The sequence below is a fragment of the Pelobates fuscus genome, chromosome 8 (assembly GCF_036172605.1).
Source record: "Pelobates fuscus isolate aPelFus1 chromosome 8, aPelFus1.pri, whole genome shotgun sequence".
Classification (NCBI taxonomy): Eukaryota; Metazoa; Chordata; class Amphibia; order Anura; family Pelobatidae; genus Pelobates; species Pelobates fuscus.
In genome coordinates, this window is record NC_086324.1 from 173,295,831 (window position 1) to 173,313,547 (window position 17,717).

The 17,717-nt window shown below is 46.8% G+C and overlaps 2 protein-coding genes across 5 annotated transcripts in view; one reads left to right on the plus strand and one right to left on the minus strand.

Moving 5' to 3' along the window:
• Positions 1 to 17,717, minus strand: part of LOC134572063 (very long chain fatty acid elongase 4-like) — a 596,371-nt gene that overhangs the window by 334,158 nt on the left and 244,496 nt on the right. The window lies entirely within an intron of this gene.
• The window catches only part of LOC134571372 (uncharacterized), a 66,749-nt gene that overhangs the window by 48,445 nt on the left and 587 nt on the right, over positions 1 to 17,717 (plus strand). Inside the window, exon 11 of the mRNA XM_063429573.1 lies at positions 12,514 to 12,759. Coding sequence (XP_063285643.1) covers positions 12,514 to 12,759 — 246 coding nt within the window. The remainder of the gene's footprint in view (positions 1 to 12,513; positions 12,760 to 17,717) is intronic.

Genomic DNA, 17,717 nt, shown 5'->3' on the forward strand with positions numbered 1-17,717 from the left:
CAGGCTCAGGTATATATAAAGGTGTACCTCCATTAATTAACTAGACAGAATGACAGGCTCAGGTATATAAAGGTATACCTCCATTAATTAACTAGACAGAATGACAGGCTCCGGTATATAAAGGTGTACCTTCATTAATTAACTAGACAGAATGACAGGCTCAGGTATATAAAGGTGTACCTCCATTAATTAACTAGACAGAATGACAGGCTCAGGTATATAAAGGTATACCTCCATTAATTAACTAGACAGAATGACAGGCTCAGGTATATATAAAGGTGTACCTCCATTAATTAACTAGACAGAATGACAGGCTCAGGTATATATAAAGGTGTACCTCCATTAATTAACTAGACAGAATGACAGGCTCAGGTATATATAAAGGTGTACCTCCATTAATTAACTAGACAGAATGACAGGCTCAGGTATATATAAAGGTGTACCTCCATTAATTAACTAGACAGAATGACAGGCTCAGGTATATAAAGGTGTACCTCCATTAATTAACTAGACAGAGTGACAGGCTCAGGTATATAAAGGTGTACCTCCATTAATTAACTAGACAGAATGACAGGCTCAGGTATATAAAGGTGTACCTCCATTAATTAACTAGACAGAATGAAAGGCTCAGGTATATATATATAAAGGTGTACCTCCATTAATTAACTAGACAGAATGACAGGCTCAGGTATATATAAAGGTATACCTCCATTAATTAACTAGACAGAGTGACAGGCTCAGGTATATATAAAGGTGTACCTCCATTAATTAACTAGACAGAGTGACAGGCTCAGGTATATATAAAGGTGTACCTCCATTAATTAACTAGACAGAGTGACAGGCTCAGGCATATATAAAGGTGTACCTCCATTAATTAACTAGACAGAGTGACAGGCTCAGGTATATAAAGGTGTACCTCCATTAATTAACTAGACAGAATGACAGGCTAAGGTATATAAAGGTGTACCTCCATTAATTAACTAGACAGAATGACAGGCTCAGGTATATAAAGGTGTACCTCCATTAATTAACTAGACAGAATGACAGGCTCAGGTATATAAAGGTGTACCTCCATTAATTAACTAGACAGAATGACAGGCTCAGGTATATATAAAGGTGTACCTCCATTAATTAACTAGACAGAATGACAGGCTCCGGTATATATAAAGGTGTACCTCCATTAATTAACTAGACCGAATGACAGGCTCAGGTATATAAAGGTGTACCTCCATTAATTAACTAGACAGAATGACAGGCTCAGGTATATAAAGGTGTACCTCCATTAATTAACTAGACAGAGTGACAGGCTCAGGTATATATAAAGGTGTACCTCCATTAATTAACTAGACAGAATGACAGGCTCAGGTATATATAAAGGTGTACCTCCATTAATTAACTAGACAGAATGACAGGCTCAGGTATATAAAGGTGTACCTCCATTAATTAACTAGACAGAATGACAGGCTCAGGTATATAAAGGTGTACCTCCATTAATTAACTAGACAGACTGACAGGCTCAGGTATATATAAAGGTGTACCTCCATTAATTAACTAGACAGAATGACAGGCTCAGGTATATATAAAGGTGTACCTCCATTAATTAACTAGACAGAATGACAGGCTCAGGTATATAAAGGTGTACCTCCATTAATTAACTAGACAGAATGACAGGCTCAGGTATATAAAGGTTTACCTCCATTAATTAACTAGACAGAATGACAGGCTCAGGTATATAAAGGTGTACCTCCATTAATTAGCTAGACAGAGTGACAGGCTCAGGTATATGTAACGGATCACCTGGCACCCCGACTTGGTACCTCCGTTAATGGATGCTCCTAGTGCTTCCTGAGGACTCCAAGCACTCTGGCAGACACCATAATCACCGAATCCAAGAAACCTTTAAATTCTCCCAAGCGTATGAATGCTGTAGACCATTGAATAGGAACCATACGAATAGGCTTGTACCCCTAGCAGTCAACTGGAACAGCATACAATAAATCCTTCCCCCAATAATGAGACGACACATCACTTTGAGGTTAAAACAGGAACTCTGGACTGGCTCATCCAGCCTGGCTTTTATTACAATAATCCACATACAGGCCACACCCAGGGGGAGGCATAAAATAACCAATCACATACATGGTTCAGCCCACACATCCCCTCCCCTCAGATAAAATTAAACTCAATTATCCGGTACACTTTTTCAGCCAAGTTCTGGATGTACCCCAAAACCCGGGGGTACACCTTTAAATCCAGCATCGCTGGATAGCCCTTATTCAGGGGGACAACATATTCAAAATTCAAGTAATTCGGATGAATGGTTCGTGAGATATGGGGTTCCAAAGATTTGACCGACCGCATGGGTAAAGTATCCGAAAACAGTTCCATGCATTTTGGCCCTGCGGTCGGTCACAAACAAGGGAATGAAAACAGGCGAATTGCCTGTGTTATAGAGCCTGGAGAGGGTTTGAATGAATTCCCTTGTTTATGGGGCTCTTTCTACCGAACGGCGGGTCATTCGGTAGTTTCCATACGAATTTCTGGAAGTATGGAGGTCTCAGCGGTGTTTGCCTAGTCAAGTGTCCGATTTTAGTTCCAGACACTCGACGGCAAAACACCGCTGTTCGGTAGTTTAAGATGGCCGCCGCCACGTGTTTGTTTCCCGAATGGCGGCCACCCAGAGGACAAAGACCACACTGCACTGATTGCCAATTACCTGTTTGCAACATTGTTGCAAACGGTAATTGGAGGCACACTCATTCCTGGGTGGTCTGGTTGTTCGGTAGTTTCACTCAATATACTGAATGGAGTGATTCTACCGAACAATCAGAATGCTGCATACAAATCACCCAGGATAAACTTAACACATCTATAAATACATATATAATATTACAGGCAGTACACTTGAATATGCTTCACAATCTTAAAGGGACAGTAGTCCCAAAAGTCCCAATATGTCCATAGATGCTGTTAAAAGGGCCAGTAGCAGCAATATACAGTACAATATGCCCCAGATAACCCAGGGGCCATAGTCAGTAGGTAGGAGGCTAGCAAACAGGCTTCTCCAGGGCCCAGTGGCGAGGTTGGTTTCGCCACATTTCTCCCCTTTTCCAAACAGACTAACAGGGTACCTGACCTCTTGCCGGTCAGTGCCCTTGTTAGTCCAGCAGCCCACCCACAAAACAGAAACAGCAATACAGCCCACCCACAATAAATGGTTACTACACCTGAGTAATGGAAAAACTTGTCCAGGTCCAGGTGCCTCACCCCGGCTGTGTGGGGGACTGGTAGGCTGTTTTGGTGGGTTGCTGAGTGGGCAGAGACCAGCGGTACTCTGCCCTGGTGCCAGCACTACTACAGGAGTAGTCTGGTTGGAGCCTGGTTGCTGGAGACCGACTGTCTCCCCTTTGGCTAAACAGCCCTGTTGTGGGGGGGCAGGACCGACCGTCTCTACCCCCTGTGCTGGAAGTGCAGAGACCACGGTCCCATCTGCACAGGTGTGGGGCTTACAGTCTCCCCCTGGTACATTAAGCTGCCACTGGGGAGAGGTGGTAACCAGCTCCTCTCCCATTAGAACACTCTGCCCATTGATGATCTGCAGCTGGGGAGAGGTGGTAACAATCTCCTCTCCCATTAGAACACTCTGCCCATTGATGATCTGCCGCTGGGGAGAGGAGGTAACAATCTCCTCTCCCATGCCTACTTTCAGTCTTTGTGGAGGGAGACCGACTGTCTCTCCTCCCAATTCAGTGTCCTGCTGCTGGGGAATAGAGACTGGGCTCTCTATTCCCAAAAAATCACACTGCTGCTGGGGGGTAGGACCAACTACCTCTGCCCCCTGTAACTCAGCCTTCCGCTGGGGAGGGAGGACGCTGCTCTCCTCTCCCTGCACTTCACACTGCCTTCCCGGCATATCACTCTGCTGCTGGGGGGTAGGACCAACTACCTCTGCCCCCTGTAACTCAGCCTGCCGCTGGGGAATGGAGACTGGGCTCCCAATTCCCAACAAATCACACTGCCGCTGGGGAGGGAGGACGGCCCCTTCAGCTCCCTGTAGCTTGGGCGCAGAGACCATGGTCCCATCTGCGCTGGTGTGGGGCTTACTGTCTCCCCTTGGTGTGCTAAGCTGCTGCTGGGGAGAGGGGGTAACAAACTCCTCTCCCTTACACACTTTCAGCCGCTGGGGAGCAGGGCTGACCCTCTGTACTCCCTGTAGGCAGGGCGCAGAGACCACGGTCCCATCTGCGCTGGTGAGGGGCTTACTGTCTCCCCTTGGTGAGCTGTGCTGCCGCTGGGGAGAGGGAATAACAAACTCCTCTCCCTTACACACCTTCAACCGCTGGGGAGAGGGGATAACAGGCTCCTCTCCCTGCACCGTAGACTGCCGCTGGGGAGCCAGAACGGCACCTTCAGCTCCCTGTAACGCACACTGCCGCTGGGGATCTGGGCCGACTGCCCAGCATCCCTGTAGGGCCGGTAGAGAGACCGCAGTCCCATCTCCACCTGCCATTGGTGGGTCTTCCCAGGACCAATCCGTGAGGCCCCTCAACATTTGTGAGTAAGGGCCACCTGCTTCCCCACCTGGCAACTCTGGTTGCTGCTGGGGATCTGGGCCGGCTGCCCAGCATCCCGGTGGAGTGACCTTGGTCCCATCTCTACCTGCCTGTTGTGGTTCTTCACAGGACCAGTCTATGAGGACCCCCACTTCGGGTTCCTCCCGCCGCCTCAGGGAAAGACGGCTAACCTCCTCGGATGCAGCCTCTACCCGGCTGCTGTAACGCTCCTGCTGCTGAGCATACTTCCTCTCTTTTGCCAACCGGAATTCTCGGTCCAGCCTTGTGTTTCGCTCGGCCATGACCTGGTTCCAGATCACCCGGCGTGTCTCCATGGGTATATCATCCCCATACTCAGCCACTCGCTGCCTCACCTCGGCCAGCCAATCATCTCCAGAGCCAGAACCTTCCATACTTGTCTGCTCCCAGGGGCGCTGCACGACTGCTAGCGTTGCCCTCAATTGTAAATCCAAACGCACTGTGTCTCCGAGCTGCTTTACCTCGCACTAGGACGCCATCCCACCGCTTGCCACCAATGTAACAGATCACCTGGCACCCCGACTTGGTACCTCCGTTAATGGATGCTCCTAGTGCTTCCTGAGGACTCCAAGCACTCTGGCAGACACCATAATCACCGAATCCAAGAAACCTTTAAATTCTCCCAAGCGTATGAATGCTGTAGACCATTGAATAGGAACCATACGAATAGGCTTGTACCCCTAGCAGTCAACTGGAACAGCATACAATAAATCCTTCCCCCAATAATGAGACGACACATCACTTTGAGGTTAAAACAGGAACTCTGGACTGGCTCATCCAGCCTGGCTTTTATTACAATAATCCACATACAGGCCACACCCAGGGGGAGGCATAAAATAACCAATCACATACATGGTTCAGCCCACACATCCCCTCCCCTCAGATAAAATTAAACTCAATTATCCGGTACACTTTTTCAGCCAAGTTCTGGATGTACCCCAAAACCCGGGGGTACACCTTTAAATCCAGCATCGCTGGATAGCCCTTATTCAGGGGGACAACATATTCAAAATTCAAGTAATTCGGATGAATGGTTCGTGAGATATGGGGTTCCAAAGATTTGACCGACCGCATGGGTAAAGTATCCGAAAACAGTTCCATGCATTTTGGCCCTGCGGTCGGTCACAAACAAGGGAATGAAAACAGGCGAATTGCCTGTGTTATAGAGCCTGGAGAGGGTTTGAATGAATTCCCTTGTTTATGGGGCTCTTTCTACCGAACGGCGGGTCATTCGGTAGTTTCCATACGAATTTCTGGAAGTATGGAGGTCTCAGCGGTGTTTGCCTAGTCAAGTGTCCGATTTTAGTTCCAGACACTCGACGGCAAAACACCGCTGTTCGGTAGTTTAAGATGGCCGCCGCCACGTGTTTGTTTCCCGAATGGCGGCCACCCAGAGGACAAAGACCACACTGCACTGATTGCCAATTACCTGTTTGCAACATTGTTGCAAACGGTAATTGGAGGCACACTCATTCCTGGGTGGTCTGGTTGTTCGGTAGTTTCACTCAATATACTGAATGGAGTGATTCTACCGAACAATCAGAATGCTGCATACAAATCACCCAGGATAAACTTAACACATCTATAAATACATATATAATATTACAGGCAGTACACTTGAATATGCTTCACAATCTTAAAGGGACAGTAGTCCCAAAAGTCCCAATATGTCCATAGATGCTGTTAAAAGGGCCAGTAGCAGCAATATACAGTACAATATGCCCCAGATAACCCAGGGGCCATAGTCAGTAGGTAGGAGGCTAGCAAACAGGCTTCTCCAGGGCCCAGTGGCGAGGTTGGTTTCGCCACAGTATATATAAAGGTCTACCTCCATTAATTAACTAGACAGAATGACAGGCTCAGGTATATAAAGGTTTACCTCCATTAATTAACTAGACAGAATTACAGGCTCAGGTATATAAAGGTGTACCTCCATTAATTAACTAGACAGAATGACAGGCTCAGGTATATATAAAGGTGTACCTCCATTAATTAACTAGACAGAATCACAGGCTCAGGTATATAAAGGTGTACCACCATTAATTAACTAGACAGAATGACAGGCTCAGGTATATATAAAGGTGTACCTCCATTAATTAACTAGACAGACTGACAGGCTCAGGTATATAAAGGTGTACCTCCATTAATTAACTAGACAGTATGACAGGCTCAGGTATATAAAGGTGTACCTCCATTAATTAACTAGACAGAATGACAGGCTCAGGTATATATAAAGGTGTACCTCCATTAATTAACTAGACAGAATGACAGGCTCAGATATATATAAAGGTGTACCTCCATTAATTAACTAGACAGAATGACAGGCTCAGGTATATAAAGGTGTACCTCCATTAATTAACTAGACAGAATGACAGGCTCAGGTATATAAAGGTATACCTCCATTAATTAACTAGATAGAATGACAGGCTCAGGTATATATAAAGGTGTACCTCCATTAATTAACTAGACAGAATGACAGGCTCAGGTATATATAAAGGTGTGCCTCCATTAATTAACTAGACAGAATGACAGGCTCAGGTATATAAAGGTGTACCTCCATTAATTAACTAGACAGTATGACAGGCTCAGGTATATATAAAGGTATACCTCCATTAATTAACTAGACAGAATGACAGGCTCAGGTATATATAAAGGTGTACCTCCATTAACTAACTAGACAGAATGACAGGCTCAGGTATATATAAAGGTGTGCCTCCATTAATTAACTAGACAGAATGACAGGCTCAGGTATATATAAAGGTATACCTCCATTAATTAACTAGACAGAGTGACAGGCTCAGGTATATATAAAGGTGTACCTCCATTAATTAACTAGACAGAATGACAGGCTCAGGTATATATAAAGGTGTACCTCCATTAATTAACTAGACAGAGTGACAGGCTCAGGTATATAAAGGTGTACCTCCATTAATTAACTAGACAGAATGACAGGCTCAGGTATATAAAGGTTTACCTCCATTAATTAACTAGACAGAATGACAGGCTCAGGTATATAAAGGTGTACCTCCATTAATTAGCTAGACAGAGTGACAGGCTCAGGTATATATAAAGGTCTACCTCCATTAATTAACTAGACAGAATGACAGGCTCAGGTATATAAAGGTTTACCTCCATTAATTAACTAGACAGAATGACAGGCTCAGGTATATAAAGGTGTACCTCCATTAATTAACTAGACAGAATGACAGGCTCAGGTATATATAAAGGTGTACCTCCATTAATTAACTAGACAGAATCACAGGCTCAGGTATATAAAGGTGTACCACCATTAATTAACTAGACAGAATGACAGGCTCAGGTATATATAAAGGTGTACCTCCATTAATTAACTAGACAGACTGACAGGCTCAGGTATATAAAGGTGTACCTCCATTAATTAACTAGACAGTATGACAGGCTCAGGTATATAAAGGTGTACCTCCATTAATTAACTAGACAGTATGACAGGCTCAGGTATATAAAGGTATACCTCCATTAATTAACTAGACAGAATGACAGGCTCAGGAAGCAATACACAACTCGTTCAACTAAGAAGATAATCTAATTGACAAGATTTAGTGCACGTTGTGGCCTCATGTTTGTTCAGTTATTCCTTCCCCTTCGGCAGCCCCTGTTTCTCTGATGGCAGGAGCGTGGAGTCCCATCTTAATCGGCAGTTTGGGGGTGTAGTTTGGGTGGGACGGGGGGTCAATTCTGAAAGCGGTTCGGTTACAGTGAGGCAATACTTCGTACACCTCGCAACCCTGGAGTGGGAACTGGAGTAGGATTACAAACATCTGTTCCGCTCCATCAAGGATACCCAGCAGGAGAGCATCGTGGAAGACCCAGGTCCAGAGCCCTTCAGCTGGGAGGATATTGTCGAGGCGTACTGGGAGGACCTCAAGCCGGCCAGTAGAGATGGGACCGAGGTCTCTCCACTAGCCCCACAAGGAGAGGAGAGCAGCGTCCTCCCTCCCCAGCGGTAGGGTGAGCTACAGGGATGCTGGGCAGTAGGTCCAGATTCCCAGCGGCAGCTTGATTTGCAGGGAATAGAGAGCAGCGTCTCCTTTCCCCAGTGGCAGTATCCCTTGCAGGGAGTGGAGAGCCCCGTCTCCCTTCCCCAGCGGCAGAATGTCCTACAGGGAGCAGAGACAGTCTGTCTCTCTCCACAGCAGCAGGACAATGTATTGGGAGTGCAGACAGTCGGTCTCCCTCCCCAGCAGCTGAAAGTGTATAAGGGAGAGGAGCCTGTTGCCCCCTCTCCCCAGCGGCAGCTTAGCCCACAGAGGGGAGACAATCAGCTCCCCACCGGTGCAGATGGGACCGTGGTCTCTGTGCCCAAACTACAGGGAGTGTGGACAGTCGGTCCAGCTCCCAGCCGCAGAGTCTTATACTGGGAGAGGAGAGCATTGTCCTCCCTCCTCAGTGGCAGCCTAGTCCACCAAGGGGAGACAATAAGCTCCCCATTGGTGCAGATGGGACCATGGTCTCTGTGCCCACACTACAGGTAATAGGGACAGCCTGTCCAGACCCCCAGCAACAGGACCGTTTATCAGAAGGGGAGACAGTCGGTCTCCCCCTCCAGCAGTTGCACCGGTTCCAGGGAGAGGAGCTTCTACCCTCTCTTCCCAGCTAAGCGCCAACCAGGCTACTCCAGCTGAAGCGCTGGCACCGGGGCAGAGTACCGCTGGTCTCTGCCTGCTCAGCAACCCACAGACCTGGACTAGCAGTACCCGACACAGCCGTGGTGAAGCCCCTGGACAACGACCAGCTACACATTTCCCCTGGTGCAGTAACTATTCATTGTGGGTGAGCTGCACTACTGACTATGTTTTGTGGGTGGGTTGCTGGACTAACCAAGGCACTGACCGACAGGAGGTCAGGTACCTTGTTAGTCTTTTTGGGAAAGGCGAAACCAACCTCGCCACTGGGTAATGGAGAAGCCTGATTGGCAGCCTCCTGCCTCTTGACTATGGCCCCTCTCATCAGCCCATGCTAGACTTAAACCCCATGGCGATTTGACTGTGTTTGTGGGATCTGAGCGCTGTTTGGATATACTGAGCGCTCAGATCCAAGCCATCTGAGGATAGGTTGAATGTAGGGGTTCTGTTCAGTATGATAGGAATTATGTGTTGTAGCGGAGAGCCGATCTTGCACAGCTATTCTCCACTAGAGATTCCAGTGAGGCTCAGGAACAAGGTGATGTTAAGTCCATAGGCAAGGTTTCCAGCAGGTAAAGTAATACAGCAGTATCCCCATCGCAATCCCAATAACTGGACGACACACAGTTTCAGGAGTAGACTGACAAGCTTTATTCCACAGTTCCTTATAAAGCCCTCTCCCATGCAAGGGAGGAGGTTCTAACACTTAAGACATTATCCAATCTCTAAGTAGTAACCTCCCACAGATCTCCTCCCCTCCTCTAGCATCATAATCCCCTTATTGTGTACACAGTTTTCCCCGAGTTTTGGATGTACCCTAAATACTTGGGGTACATCCACAAATCCAACATCCCCAGATAGCTCTATTCTGGGGGACCAACATACTTAAAAATTAGCCCATTCGGATGAATGGTTCGTGAGATATGGGGTTCCAAAGATTTGACCGACCGCATGGGTAAAGTATCCGAAAACAGTTCCATGTCGGTCACAAACAAGGGAATGAAAACAGTCGAATTGCCTGTGTTATAGAGCCTGGAGAGGGTTTGAATGAATTCCCTTGTTTATGGGGCTCTTTCTACCGAACGGCGGGTCATTCGGTAGTTTCCATACGAATTTCTGGAAGTATGGAGGTCTCAGCGGTGTTTGCCTAGTCAAGTGTCCGATTTTAGTTCCAGACACTCGACGGCAAAACACCGCTGTTCGGTAGTTTAAGATGGCCGCCGCCACGTGTTTGTTTCCCGAATGGCGGCCACCCAGAGGACAAATTCTGCTGGAATGAATGGGAGTGTATTACTGTGTATTATGTGTTTATTGGTTGTTTTACAAAACCCTGTGGGTGGTACTAATGTGTAAGAATTTGTATATAAGAACAATAAACCCACAACTCTGTCTGTTCCTGTTTGACCCTCAAAACGGAGCCTTGTCTCGTTCTTGGGGGGGGGGGGGAGGAATTTATTGTATGCTGTTCCAGTTCGACTGCTAGGAGTGTAAACCTTTCGTATGTTTTTTTCCTATTCGTCTGTTTACAGCATTCGTATGTTTGAGAGCATTCATATGCTTCTCTGGTTCGGTGGATTGGTGTCTACAGTAGCTGCCTGTATATCTGGAAGGGAATATCTCCTAACGGCTTTTAATCCCTTTTATGCCTGGGGGTGCCGTTACATTGTGTATCTAAGAAGGAGTTTGTGAACTATTAACCTGAATGATAAAAGTCACAAATTAAAATATAATACATGCATAATAGTTCACACAGAGGACACTCAAACTGATTTGACACACACTGACAGACACACTCACTGACACACAATGACACACACTGACACACACACTCACTGGCAGACACACACTGACAGGCACACACACTGCCAGAGACACACTTACTGGCAGACACACACTGACAGATACACACACACACACACACACACATTATCTCTCACACATACTCACAAATTGTTATTTTTAAAAAATATATATTTTTATTTAAGTCCACCAAGCCTCCGTACATTTGAGAGAGCTGGAGTGGATCTTTTCCCTGGTGTCCAGTGGGGAGCTTGTGTAATGTCCGTGCGTAATTGATCACTGGCAGCACTAGCAGCGAGCGGCCAAATAATTAAAACCCCCATAGCGACACAAGGGTTAATTAAATGGTATCTGTCCATCACTTCCCTAACCAGCAGCCTCTCTCTGTATCCCCGGGGGAGAGTGCATATCTGCTAACATGTTAAAACTAGCGACTGGGAAGCCATTTCTGCCCAGTCACTAGAAAAGCCTTTGCCAAAAGGCTGTATACTAATGAGGGGTGGGGGCTGAAGGGGATGGACATAGACCCTGCCATTGTCGGCTAGGTCAACTGTGTCCCCCTCATCCCCCCTCCCCCCTCCCCCCCATTTTTTTATGGCCTTTTTGATGGCTCATTTTAAATTCTTAGTAGATATTTTGCTGCAATTATTGTAGTATTATTGACCTTTATTGGCTTTTTATTTATTAATTTTATTGGCCAAATGTCACATAATTAACTTTCATGCCACCAAGGGTTTTTTGTGGCAAGAACAAGCATCCAGCGGGCAAACCATTCCTATAATTTCTTTTCAATCCAGACTCGGATTTGCAGCATTTGGTCTGGATTTCAGCCATCCGGAGGCATTTTATCCAGCTGAAATCCGGACATTGTTGAATTGTGAGAACAGACCGATGCTTTTGCCCGATTCGGGTCATTCAGAATTTAGTGAAATAACCCGTTAGACTTAATAATGGGTTATAGTATTAAAAACACTATCTAACCCCTCTTGCCCCCCTGAATATTGTAAAATCTTACCTTTATTCCAGTCTGCTGCTGCTGGCTCTGCCCCTGATCTGCCTGCTTGGGGATTGAATCTAAAAAGTGAGGAGACACTATAGCGTTAGTAATTCAGCTTATAAATTGTAGAAGAAGGATCCAGTATCTGCATTCACTGTGCATTAATGCATGCTGGTAACTCTGTTGGATACAATATTTAACATATTTTAATCTTTCACAGTGAATATTAGTTACATTTATTTCCTGTGTTTGGATGAACTATTATTATCTCTGTATATTTATTTCCTGTCATTAAGAATTATACGAGGAATGTCTGTTTTAACTGATTTGTTTATTGGAAAACAGAGACACTGCCTCAATCTTACCCCCACACCTTAGCAGTATGATGGGTTTTGCAGAGATAAACTCTAGCTGAATCTTCCTTGAATGTGACCAGAGTTTGTTTTGTGTCTGTATTGTGCAGGGAAGGGTAATGTCATTGTGGTGGTTGATGATCTGCCTGATGATAGTCTGGCTGTGAAACACATGATCCTAAAGCTCCACCCGTGTATTGGGGCATTGGCCCAAGAGCTGATCCTCTTCAACAGGCAGGAGAAGATACATAGTGATGGACGAGCACGGACTCAGAATGTGCTGGAGAAACAGCAAACAATTAAAGAGATGATACGAGCAGCAGATAAGAGAATCCGACCATCTGACCAATCACACGGTACAATCCTCTTTGCTATTATCCACGCATATAATTTAAACCACTGTCCCACTGTTATTTTTGATAGGACTTTTCAATATAGGAACAGAACTGCAGAGATATTAGCACATGATGTTACTAAGAAAAGGGAAATACCCCTTTTAGTGCAAGTCTGTGTTTGCTGGTTGAAATGCAGGTTCGATGTAAAATGGAAATTAACAGGATGAAGGCAGGCCAGGATTTGCGGTAAGCAGATGAATTGTGTTTTGTCATACTATAATTCTATATTTAAAGGGATACTATAGGCATGAAAACAACTTTAGCTTAATGAAGTAGTTTTGCTGCATAGATCATGCACCTACAGTCTCATTGCTGAATTCTCTGCAATTTAGGAGTTAAATAACTTGCGTTTCTGTTTATGCAGTCCTAGCCACACCTATCCTGGCTTTAACTGACACAGCCTGTATGAAAACAAAATGGTTTTACTTTAAATCAGATCTTACAGTACAGTGTGTTTACTTTAGACTTTTTTTAACCTCTGGTTCAGTTAATTGGACTTTTATCACACACAGAGGGCTTCAGCGGGGTCTAGAAGGCTAATTGGAGAGCAAGAGATTAAAAAAAATTTAATTCAAACAAACTGTTTAATAAAGGGCTTTTAAACAATAGATCTCTCTTTACAGGAAGTGTGTAGGAAGTCTATGTGAGGATAGGCGTGCGCAAAACGTTTCATTATCGTGTGAACCCAGCTGGGCGGGCCTTGGGCAGCATTTCAGTGAGTCAGCTTGCATCACTGGTGACACCCATAAAAGGTGGGGCATCCCAGAAAGGAGATGGACTCATCGACAGCAGTGGTGTTTCAAACTGCAATAGATGCACACCAGGCTAACTGACCACCTCCTGGCTGGGGTCACACACACAGCACATCATACAGATGGTTCTAGAGCCGTCAGTGCAAGCACATCTAATTATGTACGTGGGCAGTGATGGCTGACGCTGGTTTTCTGGTGTCACCAGATGTGGTAAACTAGGAAACCGACTAGTGATGGTGGGTCAGCACCCCAATATAGGAACTGTCGAGCAGAACAGGATGGTGGAATTATTTCACTATGTTATTTTTTTAATTTTATATAAGATGGATATTTGTTAAAACTCTGTGTGTGGGGCAAGCTTTGTTTTGTGCTGGTAGGGGTGGGTGTAAGTGTTGTAGTTGTCAGTGTGTGTGATGTATGTGGCTGTGAGTGATGTGTGTTCTATGGCTGTTTTGGGGTTGAAATCCTGCGTGTGCCTGGGCAAAACTATGACTTCCATAGAATTTCCTGAACCCCTGAACTGATCTGGATATGTTGGTCACCCAGATCGGGGCTATCAGGGGGTGTAAGATGAGGCTATGTTGTGAGGATATGTTGGTCACCCAGATCAGGGCTATCAGGGGATGTTCGATGAAGCTATGTTGTGAGGATATGTTGTGTTTTGAGGTACTTTTTGGGGTTTCATAAAATTGTATGATTTTCTGTGCTTGGAGATAATTGGGTTAAATTAGTACAGTTTCTGATTCAATAATGTCCCAAGCACAGAGGAGGGATTCTATTGTTTGTGTATGGGAGTGTCCCACTGTATAACGCTGTTTTTATTGGTTTGTTAACTTGTGACCCTGTGTCCAACAAGGTGCACCTGGGTGTCACCCTTGTTGGGAAACTTGCATAAAAGGCCAGTGTGCCTCCATTAAAATTAAGTTCCTGTTTTACCCTCAACATAGAGCCTTGTCTCGTGTGGAGGAAAAGGCTGTATCTACCCTGGGGATTGCTATATCACTATACTCCCCTGAGATTATAATCACTAGCTTTTTAAAGAGCTGTTCCTGCTACGCTCTCTGGATGTCACGTATTCATCCGCTTATAAAAATGTGGTTAATGGCATTTACTGTCCACACCTGAAAAGTTGTGCCGAGCAGCAACCAAATCCACAGAAGGGTTAATGCTGAGCAGCAATTATGCAAATGGAAACCTGGTAACTGCCTTTGGGGTCAAAGGCCGGTTACAGCCTATCAGATCTAGAGGAGGGGTATTTAGGCCCAGTTCTCATCCTGCTCAGTGCCCTGTCGTGGTTTCCCTTGTGGTTGTGTGAGAGCGTGTTATTTATTCTGGTTCTTCTGGTTCTTCTGGTTATTTGACTTTGGCATTGTTTTTGGCTTCCCTGTTTTCTGGCATCCCTGACTCCTGGCTTTTCCTTATCGTTGTGTCTCTTTCTGTATCCCTTGACCTCGGCTATTCCTGACTATTCTTTGGTACTTCAGCCATTCTAATGTCCGGGATACGTTACCTATCAGTCCTCTGTGTTAAACAATTCTACGTGCTGGATCATTCTGTAATCCTGACACTGGAGTAGGAGAGGTTCACCCACTGGAAGCGGGATCCTGGTCTTGGGTCCAGGGTGGATGGAGGACGGTGAATTCCCAGCCAAGCTGTAACTCTGGACGTGTGGACTGCACTGCTGATGGTGTCTGGTGGAGTGCTTGGAGTCCTCAGTGAGCACATGGGGCATCCCTTGGCAGAGGTACTCAACCGGGGGACAGGAAGCTCTGTTACAGAGAGGAATAGGTGGATGTGATGGGGATGGTTGGATGTAATTTGTAGTGAAGGAGTGATGGGTGGGAGTGATGGAGTGAGGGAGGCTTGATGGGTGAGAGTGAGGAGATATGGGTAGGAGGGATGAGTGGGAGCAATGGGGAGAAGGATGGGTGAGCGTGATGAGAGGATGAGGTGAGAGGGAGCATGAGTGGAAGAGGAGAAAGGGATTTGTGATGGGTTGGTACAATAGGAGGAGATGAAGACAGAGTTCCCCGTATAAAAAAAGATTTTGAACTGTGGAGCTCTGTGCATTGTTTTCATACATATTATCACAATTCTAATTAAAAACATTGCTGCCTACCATTGGTGGTGTGGCATGGGATTGACTATAACCAGAACCAGATTAAGAACATAGGCAGAGCGCCAGATTGAGGGCCCCCTCCAAGAGCCCTTTGCTCTGTTTCTGTGATTGGTGTGTGAAGGCATGTGTAGTGACTGAGTGTGTGGAGGAGGCTGAGAGCTGTATGGGGGGAGGGGGTCTGAGTGTGTCTAACATTGTGTATCTGTGTATGTGTCTGCGAGTGTGTGTGTTCATTTCTGACTGAGAGTGTCTGTGTCTCTGGCATTGTGTATCTGTGTATGTGTCTGAGCATCCTTGGGTAGGAATGTGTGTACCTGTGTCTGGGGGCGTATGTGTGTGAGATAACTCAACTTTAGAGTTGAGTGAATCCGATCTGTAAAGTTCGGGTGCGTACCGAACATTACGATTTTTTGACCTCGAACCCGGACATTTCAGTAACAGTTTGAGTTCGGTGTTCGGCCCTACATAACAATGAGAGGGGGACCTACTGTCCTCCCCCCCGGCGCCCACCCCTGAGCGGTGGGTGGGGGCCCTAAATAAGATTGAGGGGGGGGAACCTACTGTCCTCCCCTACGGGCCCCACCCCTGCACGGCGGCTGGGGGCCCTACATAACAATGAGGGGGGACCTATTGTCCTCCCCCCAGCCCCCACCCCTGCGTGGCAGGTGGGGGCCCTAAATAACAATGAGGGGGGGACCTACTGTCCTCCCCCCTGGCCCCCTACCCTGCGCGGTGGGTGGGGGCCCTACATAACAATGAGGGGGGGGGACCTACTGTCTTTCCCCCCAACCCCCATCCCTGAGCGGTGGGTGGGGGCCCTAAATAAGAATGAGGGCGGGAACCTACTGTCCTGCCCCCCGGCCCCCACCCCTGTGCGGCGGATGGGGGTCCTACATAACAATGAGGGGGGGACCTAATGTCCTCCCCCCCGGCCCCCACCCCTGAGCGTTGGGTGGGGGTCCTACATAACAATGAGGGGGGACCTACTGTCCTCCCCCCCCGGCCCCCATCACTGCGCGGTGGGTGGGGGGTGGGGGTCCTAAATAAGAATGAGGGCGGGAACCTACTGTCCTCCCCCCGACCCCCACCCCTGTGCGGCGGTTGGGGGTCCTACATAACAATGAGGGGGGGGACCTACTGTCCTCCCCCCGGCCCCCACACCTGAGCGGTGGGTGGGGGCCCTACATAACAATGAGGGGGGGACCTACTGTCCTCCCCCCCGGCCCCCATCCCTGCGCGGTGGGTGGGGGCCCTAAATAAGAATGAGGGGTTAACGTTCAATCTGCTCTGGGTACTGCTGCTGACCGTTTCAAGCATTATGCTGATACACGTCGAGGTGCCAACCCTGTTTACCAAGTGAGTGAGAAGGTTTGGTTATCTTCTCGCAACATCAGGCTCCAAGTCCATAGCATGCGGGTGGGGGCCTAAATAACAATGAGGGGGGGACCTACTGTCCTCACCCAGGCCCCTACACCTGAGCGGTGGGTGGGGGCCATAAATCACAATGGGGGGACCTACTGTCCTCCTCCCCGGCCCCCACCCCTGGGCGGTGGGTGGGGGCCCTAAGACAAATCCCCCCCCACCCTAAAAATAATGAGGGGGGAATAAAATTACTAACCTGTAAATAAAAATAAAACTTACCATTTGATGTCTTCTTTCTTCTAAAATCTTCATTTTTCAGCCCCAAAAAAGGCGAAATAAAAAACCATAATACCCGTCGAACTTAAAATAAAAAAAAATAATCCGAGCATGAAAACAGACGAAAAGGGAAAAAAAACCTGACGCAAAAAATAATAATCCATCTTCACCCATGGAGGGCTCCTCTCAGACTGAGCTCTGCAGGGCGGGGGAAGGCTTATAAAGCTTTCCTATGGACGCTCTGCGTGATGGAGGCATTAAACGCCTCCAGTGCCGCAGATGCGCCTCTAGTGGCTGTCAGGAAGACAGCCACTAGAGGCTGGCTTAACCCCAAATGTAAACATAGCAGTTTCTCTGAAAATATGTACTATACTATACTATGTTTACAGCAGGCAGGGTTACCCCTAGAG